The 10,471-nt window shown below is 49.5% G+C and overlaps 1 protein-coding gene across 5 annotated transcripts in view; it reads left to right on the top strand.

The window, feature by feature from the left end:
• Positions 1 to 6,889: 6,889 nt before the first annotated feature.
• The window catches only part of CAPRIN1 (cell cycle associated protein 1), a 49,785-nt gene continuing 46,203 nt past the window's right edge, over positions 6,890 to 10,471 (top strand). For 4 of the 5 annotated variants that reach the window (XR_014493015.1, XR_014493016.1, XM_083367205.1 and 1 more), the window contains exons 1-2: positions 6,890 to 7,112; positions 7,588 to 7,791. Coding sequence is in view for 3 of the 5 variants with exons in the window: in XM_083367205.1 (XP_083223331.1) it covers positions 7,594 to 7,791 (198 nt within the window). In the remaining 2 variants the exon portion in view is untranslated. Of the gene's footprint in view, positions 7,113 to 7,179; positions 7,319 to 7,587; positions 7,792 to 10,471 lie in introns of those variants that run through there. The other variant, XM_083367204.1, reaches the window with a different exon arrangement.

The following is a 10,471-nucleotide window of genomic DNA, read 5'->3' as shown; positions in this document are numbered from 1 at the left end:
CCGATCTTCACCAAAGGAGACGCCGCGGTCCAGCTGATCAGTGGAGACAGCGGCGACTGGACCATCGAAGCCGACGGCAGTTGATGAACCTCACCACCTTGCCTCTGCCAACTCTCAACCTTCCTTGCCCACCCTCTCCCCACAGGACATGATGGGCCTGGGTGCAAGCCACGGTGGCAGAGTGGCTTGGCCTTACACCTGCAGCCCCATAGAGGTGGGAGCTCTATGGGGTATGCTTCACCCAGAGTGCGTTCTGGACCACCCCCGGAAACAGAGTCACAACCCATCGTGAGAGGATGGGGAGTGGCCTGCTTCTGGGGTTCACCCGGCCAAGTGGCAGTGGCTGGGTGACGGTCCAGATACCCACCTACCCGACTCGACCCTCCTGCTAATTCTCCATCCAGGGGACTGCCTTCCCGAAACCCTTGTGACTCTATGCTCCTTCAATACTCCAGCACAGAACTGCACGCCCTCAGGGGTTCCCCCCTCTCCTGGGTGCGACCCGCCTACGCTACACCCAATCTCGATGACGGGCCCGACCATTGGGCCTCTGAGAGATGGCCGGCCAGGGTCAGGGGCCTCCAGCATAAGTCCAACAAGAGGCCCCTGGTTAAGTTCTTAGTTAAGGTCTTTGTTGGGTTAGGGAGGGGGTGGGAGAGGACTATGGTTGTTTGGCGAAGGGGGGCTTTCCAACAACCATAGCGCAGGCCAGGCCTACGATCGTTCGTGAAGGTGAGGAGCGGGGTTCAGTCGCCGACAAAGCCCAGTGGCGAGCTGACGGACAACCAATTCCCAGGACGGTGGGGAACGGCAGAAGGTGCACAAGCAGAGGGCCGTATCGACTCCGGGAGGGTCATCTCCGCTTTCTACAAGCGGTGAGACGCTCCGACCCTCTGTACTTTCCCCGAGGAACCGGGAGCAAAGATGTGCAGCCTCCTGAGCTCAGGCTGGTCTACCTAAATGCCAGGTCCGTTGCTAATAAGGCTCCCCTTGTTCGAGACCTAGTGGACAGTGAGCACGCAGACCTGGCTTGCATCACGGAAACCTGGCTGGGCCCAGAGGGTGGTGTCCCTCTGGTTGACCTCTGCCCGCCTGGTTTCCGGGTGCTGCACCAGCCTCGGGCCCATGGTAGGGGGGAGGAGTGGCAGTAATCATCAGGGAGACCCTTAGCCCGCGGGAGACCACCGTCCCTCAGATAGTCGGGTGTGAGTCTCTCTTTCTGAGATACGGTCCTGGGGCGCAGTTGGGCCTGCTGCTGGCGTACCTTCCACCTAATCGCGCAGCGGCAGCCCTGCCTAAGCTACTCGATGTCCTCTCGGGGTTGGTGGTTGAATTCCCCAAACTCATGGTTTTGGGCGACTTCAACCTACCGTCCCTAGGAGGATCGTCCGAACTAGCTCGGGAGTTCATGGCTTCCATGACGGCCATGGACCTGTCGCAAATAATTTCAGGACCGATTCATGAGGGAGGCCACACCCCCGACGGTGTTCTTATCTGGACGGTGGCGTGATATTGGTGGGGGCTCCCCAACCGTTATGCCCCTGTCATGGACCGATCATCACCTCCTACGGCTAGACTTCCGCTTTGCCACCCCCCGCCGTGGGTGCGTGGAGCCAACCAGATGGTACCGCCCCAGGCGCCTAATGGACCCTGATAGGTTCCAGGCAGCGCTTGGGAACCCACCTGCACTCCCTGCTCACAGCTCGGCGGATGCCTTAGTGGAAGCCTGGGAAAGGGCAGCCACAGTGGCACTTGACCGAGTTGTACCCCTGCGGCCCCTGACCCAGCGCAGATCCCAGCGAGCCCCATGGTTCACTGCGGAGCTCCGGGAGATGAAGCGTCGGAGACGGGGCCTAGAGAGCCGTTGGAGATCCAGTCGATCCGAATCCGACCGGTTGCGACTAAGAATCCACACCAGGTCTTATCTCGCAGCGATAAGGGTGGCAAGATCCAATTACTTTTCCACCCTCATCGCGTCCGCAGATAATCGCCCGGCTGCCCTGTTCAGAGTGACTCGCTCCCTTCTGAACCAAGAGGTGAGGGAGGAACCCTTACAGGGTCGAGCCGAGGAATTCGGTCAATATATGTTGGATAAAATCGCTCGGATTCGAACCGGCCTGGACTCCAACTGGGCAGAGTCTGAGGAACAGGACATGGGCAGTCTTGTCGACGTCATCTGGGAGGAATTTGATCCTGTGACTCCTAAGGAAGTGGACAGGATTATGAGGAGGTTGAGCTCCTCCACATGCTTACTGGACCCATGCCCTTCCTGGCTGGCTTATGCAGCTCGAGAGGGGACACGAGGCTGGTTTCAGGTGGTCATCTCTGCTTCTCTGAGTGAGGGTCACTTCCCCGCCTCCTTGAAGGAGGCGGTGGTGAGACCTCTCCTCAAGAAGCCCACCTTGGACCCAGCTTCATTGAATAACTTTCGTCCAGTCTCCAACCTTCGCTTCCTTGCAAAGGTTGTTGAGTGTGGTGGCGCATCAGCTTCCTCAGGTCCTGGATGAAGCGGATTATCTAGACCCGTGCCAATCGGGCTTCAGGCCGGGCTACAGCACGGAGACAGTGGTTCTCCTCCTTTCTCCTGGGACGCTCGCAGTCGGTGTTGGCAGGAGGACAGAGGTCGACTCCGAGGCCTCTCTTTTGTGGAGTCCCTCAGGGGTCGGTTCTCTCGCCTCTCCTGTTCAACATCTACATGAAACCGCTAGGTGAGATCATTCGTGGTTTTGGAGTAGGGTACCATCAGTATGCTGATGACACCCAGCTTTTCATCTCAACTCCAAACAGCATCAGTGATGCCCTCGACGTGATGTCCCATTGCCTGGAAGCGGTTCGGGAATGGATGGGAACAGGCTTCAACTCAACCCAGACAAGACTGAATGGCTGTACATACCGACATGCCAGGATACTCAGAGCATTCCATCCCTTAACATCGGGGGTGAGTTATTACCCCCTGTTGATAGGGCCCGCAACCTGGGTGTCCTCCTAGACTCACAGCTATCCTTGAAAGATCACATAGGAGCTGTGACCAGGGGGGGGCTTCACTCGGGTTCGACTGGTGCGCCAACTACGACCTTATCTGGACCTGGATGCCTTACGTACAGTCAGACATGCACTTGTGACCTCTCGCCTTGACTACTGCAATGCTCTCTACATGGGGCTGCCCTTGAGAGCCACTCGGAAGCTTCAGCTGGTGCAGAGTGCAGCTGCACGAACACTTTTGGGGGCCTCCCGATACTCCCATATCACACCTCTCCTCCGTGAGCTGCACTGGCTTCCGGTTGCCTTCTGAGTGAAATTCAAGGTGCTAATGATGACATACAAAGCCCTACATGGCATGGGTCCGGATTACCTACGGGAGCACCTACTGCCAACGTCAACACCCCTCTGTCCTGTGCGCTCCCACAGAGAGGGCCTCCTCAGGGTGCCACCGGTCAAAGAATGCCGGCTGGTGGCCCCCAGGGGGAGGGCATTCTCAGTGGGTGCGCCAACCCTCTGAAACTGCTTGCCTACCGAAATCCGGATGGCCCCCGACCTTCCGGCACGACTTAAAAACTTACCTGTTCCAGCAGTCCGGCCTGGCCTGATAGCTCTTGGGGTTTCATTTGTTTTTTACTATTGTTTAACTGTATACCTACCTTGCTCTGTACACCGCCCCGAGTCCCTCGGGAGAAGGGCGGTATATAAAAACAAACAAACAAACAAACAAATAAATAATATAGTTCAGAGTTATATTCTAAAAGCTTATTTTTGTTTTCCTTTACAAATCTAAAAGCTAAATGTAAAATCAGTTATATTTTTTAGAGATTCCCCTTCATCCATAGAAAGATATTTGTATAGTCTATCTTTAGGAATCCCAAAGGAGAAACAAGTTCAGTTTTTAAAATCTAACTCTTGCCTTCCTTTTGTGCCAATCATGCTTCCCTCTTGGCATCTTTAAGTTTTCAAATGTATCTTCCTTTCTTCCTATACCGCTTATTTGAATCCAGGGAGCGTATCCAAATGTCAGTTTTGCAAGGAAGATGTCCCCTTTGTAACCATTGTATTTTTGCTTTGATAATTCAGTTTTTGATGTTTGATATAATATAGTTGTCATTAAATCAGTCAAATCTTTTTGTTCTTCCAATTCTATCTGGGTTAGGTAGAAAGTAGTAGCTGGTATTATGGTTGTCATTTGATTAATTGAATTCCCAATATAGTGTATTTGAAGGCTTTTAGTGTCTTCACTCTTGGTGTTGCTTTCTTCAGGTGCTGTTGCTTTTTGGCTTGTAAGTTTTGTAGTTGCCATTAAAGTTTGGACTTTAAGGTTTTCTGTAGGTTGCTTTTGTTGTTCTTTGAAATCTCTTATTTTAGTGTTAGTTTTCACTTCTTCTATTTGGTTTTGAATTATCTTTTGCTCATTTAAAGTCAAAATTTGATTTGGTGGCTTTACGTTGTCATATTTTTCTTGCAGTTCAGCTTTAATTTGCTCTGTCATTGCCAAAATCATGTCCAGTATCAGTTTACAATCAAGTGGTGGGATGTATTCATCCATTTCGTTGTTGTTCGCAGTTAAATCTTCCATGGAGGCTATTTTAATAATAGTCAAAGATTTTCCACCTCCTGAAGAGTTGTATTCAGTGCCAGGTGTTCCTACACTTATCTTTAAGCATAGTGTCAAGGACAGCTCTGTTATTCAGTCAGCTCTCACAACAGAAAACAGAAATTTACTTGTTGTACCAGGTTTTGCCACAAGATGTCATCAATAACATATAACATACAATGTAAGAATTTTCTTTCTTTTTTCCCCAAATTAATATAGAACTTTTGTAGGATTAGTCCAAATTTTTCCCTTAATTCATAGCTTAGAGAGAAGATAGGATAGTGGATCCCCAGCAACAAATAGAAGCTTTTAAGTAAATACAGATGAAATTGCTTAATTTTTTTGCTGAATTAATTGAGTTTCTTTGTAGTTTTCAGGCTTTAAGATTTGTTCCCAAAGTAGATATACACTGTTTTCTCAAAAAAATGGGGATGGAGATTTTCAGGAAAGTCCCACAGGAAAATGGTTGAGGGAATAGGAAAGGTAAAAGCTCACCCAGATCCTCCAGATTGCTTCTTAGTGCTAGGTAGTGCTTTTGGCTTTCGACAGGGAGCAGCTTAGTGATTGGCCATCTTTATGGCCGGTCTCTTCTTTGGGCCAAAGGAGATGATCCCGGATTCCAGTGCAGGGCTACCGCCCTTCCGCGATCGCAGGGTACTCCTCTCGGTAATCGCCCCTCCAGGGCGATTTAACTTCAGTACAAAACCATTGCACAGATGCGGGTGATATACTTTTGTTAAAAGTTATTACACATTATAATATCTTTTTACCCTTGCAACACCCTCAGATTTCAAGTAATTAATTCTTGAAGACACTTGCTATCATGGTTTCAACACAGAAGAGATTTTAAAGCTGATGCAGGCCTGGAAAACAAAGCACTTATTCAAGAGTTTTTTCACTAATATAACAAAATTGTTTATTGTCTCTTTCCAAAGCTATCATTTTAAGGGGTGGATAGATTCAGTTACTATGGTGATGACTGCACCATTAGGAAACCTGAAACAACAGGTTAGGTGTTACAGTATGTGGTGGGCTCTAGTGAGTCGGAATGAAGACACACAGTTGTTCAGAGAGTAATACATCCTTTATTAGTTATGACAGAGCTTAACCCGGGCTGTGCCCAGCCACTATCTATCTATCTATCTATCTATCTATCTATCTATCTATCTATCTATCTATCTATCTATCTATCTATCTATCTAGTGTATGTATATGTGTGTATACACACACACACACACACACACAGTCCAACCCTCTAGCAGCAGCCAATGGAATGGAACCCATGCTTCCCAAGGTAGACCAATTGAAAGGCTGGAGACGGTCTGTCTAGGTTTCAAGGGAGCCGTTGTGGTGTGGTACCACAAGCTCAGTACATAACATTAGGGATAAATTGTGATAGGAGAAAATCTATGTATGCCTTTGCTAAGGTAGGACTTGAAAATGATTATGTTGGCACACAATGATTTTCACCGACCCAGGAACAAATAAAAATAAAACAATTACCCCAAACTCATCACTTTGAACCATACTTTGTTACAATAATTTAAAATTCAGATTTCATCCTTTTCTGGAATAAGCATACCTACGGCCAAATTATCTATCACTTTGAATTGCGTTTGTAACTTTATGCTAAAGTGCTCCGAATGTTCAAATAATGTGTGTTACATTTTTATGCTACCAACTACCAACGCCAAAGCAAATAGTCTTGGTTGACTAAATCTTTTTTTTTTTGGTCTCAAGTCCTTCTACAAGAACCACATGAAGTTGACTAAGTTTTCAAAGCCTGGGAATTACTACGAAGAAAAAAAAAACTTGCCCTGACCTCGAACTCGGCCTCGTTCCTGCTCCTCCACCGCCAGGAGTCACCAAGTAACCATTAGGAAAGCAGGATCTGCTTAACGGACTTTAGATACTTGATATGAAGATTTCTCAAGTCCAGGGGAATAATGAAACTTCCGAGCTCTCCCACCTTATTATCAAGGCCAGCCAGCCAACCAACCACCCTTCTCACCACAACCGAGTCACCGGCTCCCCAGCCAAAAGAGCAATTTCGGCTTGGCTCAGAACAGTCCCACCTCCCGGAATCTCGGACGCCGCCTTAAGCCACTCCTTCTTAACCACGGCGCTGAAGGTGTAGGTGGCCTCGGCGCCTGAAAAATCGGCGCCCTTAAGACTGAGGCTCTTACGAAGGCACGCTCAGAAAGCTTTGCACGAGGTTAGCTTGATGAAGCGCCCCCTGCGATTCCGGCATTCGTTAACGCCAGCTCTATCAAATGAGGACCCCCCCCCCCCTCCACCGCTCGCGCCCTGCCGGTCCCGCCCTCGCGCGCGCGCGCCCTCGCGGCCTTCTCTTGGTCTTTTCCTTTCCCTCCCGTAACTCGGTGCAGAGGGAGCGGTACAAGGGACCGGATTCGCGCGGACGGAGGCACCCCCCCCCCGTTCCCCTGCCTAGAGTTCACCGAGTCTTTTCCTGGTGCCTTCCCATCTTCCATTTCTTCACACTCGCACGCGGGCGCGCGCATCTCTCACGGTGAGGGGGGGGAGGGAAAGAAGTAAAAGAAGAGCGGTTCTGGGAAGACCGTTGATCGCGGCGGCGGCGAGTGGGGGGGGAAATTGAAGCGTGGGATGTCCGCGCGTTGTCAATCACGTGGGTGCCGAGCACGCGCCCGTGCTGTTGGCGCTCGGACCTTTAAAGATCAATCGGGTTGCCTAGGATCGTTGGGCGCGCGCTGACAGGTGCGGTCTGGATCGGAACTGGGCGCGCGCGGGCGGGGAGAGAGAATGCAGGCGGGAGGGAGGGGGGTGGGGTGGCACGTGAGAAAAAGGAGGTATTGGAAGACTGAAAGGCGTTCCGGTGGGACGCGTTTTCCGTCTCTCCCTCCCCCCCCCGCAGTCTGTCCCCTCTGCCGTCCCGTCGGCTCGTCTGCGCGGCTTCCTTTTTCTCGCTTCCTCCCTCCCTCCCTCCCTCCCTCCGAATCCCGTAACGCGTTTTTTTTTCTCTTCAGTAAGCGATGCCCTCGGCCACCAGCAGCGCGATGGCGAGCAGCGGCAGTAGTAAAGCGGGCAACGAGGCGACGGTAGCGGCGGCTTCTTCTTCTTCTCAGGCAGCGGTTTCTGGTGGCGGCAGTACGAGTTCGGTGCAGACGGAGGCCATGAAGCAGATTTTGGGTGTCATCGATAAGAAGCTGCGCAATTTGGAGAAGAAAAAGGTACGGAAGGCAGGGTATCTCTCGCCCCCTCCCTCCCTCTCTCCTTCTCGGGAGTTGCGAGGGTGGGAATTCAGGCTGATTGGGGCGAAGTGGCGGCAGCTGAGGTGATTCTTAGAACACTTTCCCTTTCCTTGCGCTTCCCCGCCTGCTCTTTTGTCTCTAGGCGGAGGGGCGGAGAGGCGGCTTTTCGTCAGGTTTCGTTTTCCCCTTGTCCCTTTGGCCTCCAGGGCTGCCTTTTCTTCCCGTCGCCCTCCCTTCCCGATTCCACCCGGAGGCTACCCGGAGACTTGAGCTCTCGCCCTTATTGCTTCGTGCCCTTCCCTCTCTCTCTCTCTCTCTCTCTCTCTCTCTCTCTCTCTCTCTCTCTCTCTCTCTCTCTCTCTCTCTCTCTCTCTCTCTCTTCTTGCACATGGAGCCGGCCCGGACCCAACATGGCGGCGGCGAGAGGCAGCGAGGCTTCCCGGGGAGGGAGCCTCATTGTGTGAAGAAAAAAAAAAAAGGCTGCTGCACAAAGGCCCGGCTGTTTGTTTGCCCGCCTGCCCGCCCGACTCGCGCAGCCCTCGCTGTCCGTGTGGGTGCACGCGCGCCCCCCCCCCCCCCGTTCCTTCTCCCCCATTTTACTTGGTCCTTCCTCCCGTGTGGAGAAGCGGACGTGGGGTGAAAACATGGTCTCTCTTCTCTCGGCCCAAGGGAGATTTGCGGGGAGGTGGTGGTGAAGAAGAAGAAACGCTCCTGTAAAAGGAAGTGTTGAAACTTTCGGCACGTTTATTAAACGCTTTTTTTAAAAAAAAAAAAGTTATCGCCGAACAGCGGTGGGCCACATCTGGACTTAGCGAAAAGAAGAACATAGGTGATATCTTAAAAGAGCAGCGATATATGTTATCTTAGGTTTAGCGGTGTGACGTGCCCTGCGTTCTTTGTCAACACTAAGGCCCTACGTTTCCACCAATACTAGAGGATGAGATTTGCTCTTAAATGTCAGTATTTATTGGAGCAAACTTTTTATAAATAACCCATGCTCTATGAATCTTTGCTTTAAATTTGACATATTGACTACTCTTAGAAGAACTGGTAACAGTGAAAATGTGTTCTCACTGTATATCCCAACTTGCCGCAATCCTGATGTAATAATGTACTAACTACACCGATTATCCCCCCAATCTCTATGGACATTACTCTGAAGGGGATGGGGGCAAGGTCAGTATACATAAAGAGAAGGAAATACCTGTCTTGATTCTCTTCCTTTATTCCAAAGAATAAAGATCCCATGGAGCAGGGAATGAAGTGGTATTGACAATGGTGAGAGGAGGGGAAGGAACAAAATTCAACTTCCACAGTTTCTGCTGGTTGAAATATTTTGAATAGGAGCTGTTTGCTAAATGCTTCTACCTCTATATAGAAAAACAACAGTCTGTGCAAATGTGCATTAAACTGTTAGCGATCACAATCAAAAGAACAGTGTACAATTAGTTTAACTATCTTGCCAGCTGTTTCTGAATGATAGGAAATGTGAAAAGATAGCTGGAAGAGAAGCAGCAGGGTGCTTCTTAGCTTGCTGTATTATGGGGAGTGTAATGAATCAACTTCTTTAAACATTCAACTCATTGAAAAAACATATATCTTTTATGTTTATGTATTAAATACTTGTTTGAGCAAGGCTTGCTTTCATCTAAAGTGCATGGGAACACATTATTAAATAACCCTTAGATTTTTATATTGAACGTTGCCTGTAAGTCCAGTAAATGTGAAAATGTTTAATTCACTGATGTAATTCACTAATTTTTTGAATTAGCGAATAAGATATTCATATGTTAGGAAGTTATTTAGACTCAGTTTATGCAGGTCCTCAATTTTCTAAAACTCACTTTTCTAATCTTTGTATCGATTCTGCCATTTTCCAAGATCATAACTTTGGTGCTGTTTTTTCCTACTTTTGCAATTTATTTATTTATTTATTGATGGGATTTATATCCCGCCCTATCTCCCGAAGGACTCGGGGCGGCTAACAACAAAACATATAATAAGTACAGAAATCAAGATAAAAATAAAATTGAGAACATCTGTGCAATAAATTAAAATTAGAGAATTTAAAAAATAAATTAAAAATACTAAATATAAATTAATTAAAATGCCTGTCAGTCCAGGTCAGCCTGGTGGAACAGGAGTGTTTTGAGGCCGCGGCGAAAGGATTGGAGGTTTTGGGCCTTCCGAAGCTCAGGGGGGAGCTGATTCCATAGGGCTGGCGCTCCCACAGAGAAGGCCCTCCCCCTGGGGGTCGCCAGCCGACATTGCCTAGCTGACGGTACCCTGAGGAGGCCTTCTCTGTGTGAGCGTACTGGACGATGGGAATTTGTTCCCGGCAGCAGATGGTCCTGCAAGTATCCCGGACCTAAGCCATGTAGGGCTTTAAAGGTAAGTACCAGCACCTTAAATCTCACCCGGAGGGCAACTGGTAGCCAATGCAGCTCACGCAGGAGGGGTGTAATATGGGAGTATCGGGGAGCTCCCATCACAACCCGTGCAGCTGCATTCTGCACCAGCTGAAGCCTCCGGGTGGTCTTCAAGGGCAGCCCCATGTAGAGAGCATTACAGTAATCAATACGGGAGGTAACGAGTGCGTGGGTGACTGTACGTAGGGCATCTCGGTCCAAAAAGGGGCACAATTGGTATATAAGACGAA

The sequence above is a fragment of the Vipera ursinii genome (assembly GCF_947247035.1).
Source record: "Vipera ursinii genome assembly, chromosome: 1".
NCBI lineage: Eukaryota > Metazoa > Chordata > Lepidosauria > Squamata > Viperidae > Vipera > Vipera ursinii.
Note: the sequence above shows the minus strand (reverse complement) of the source record. Positions and strands in the feature narration are given on the sequence as shown.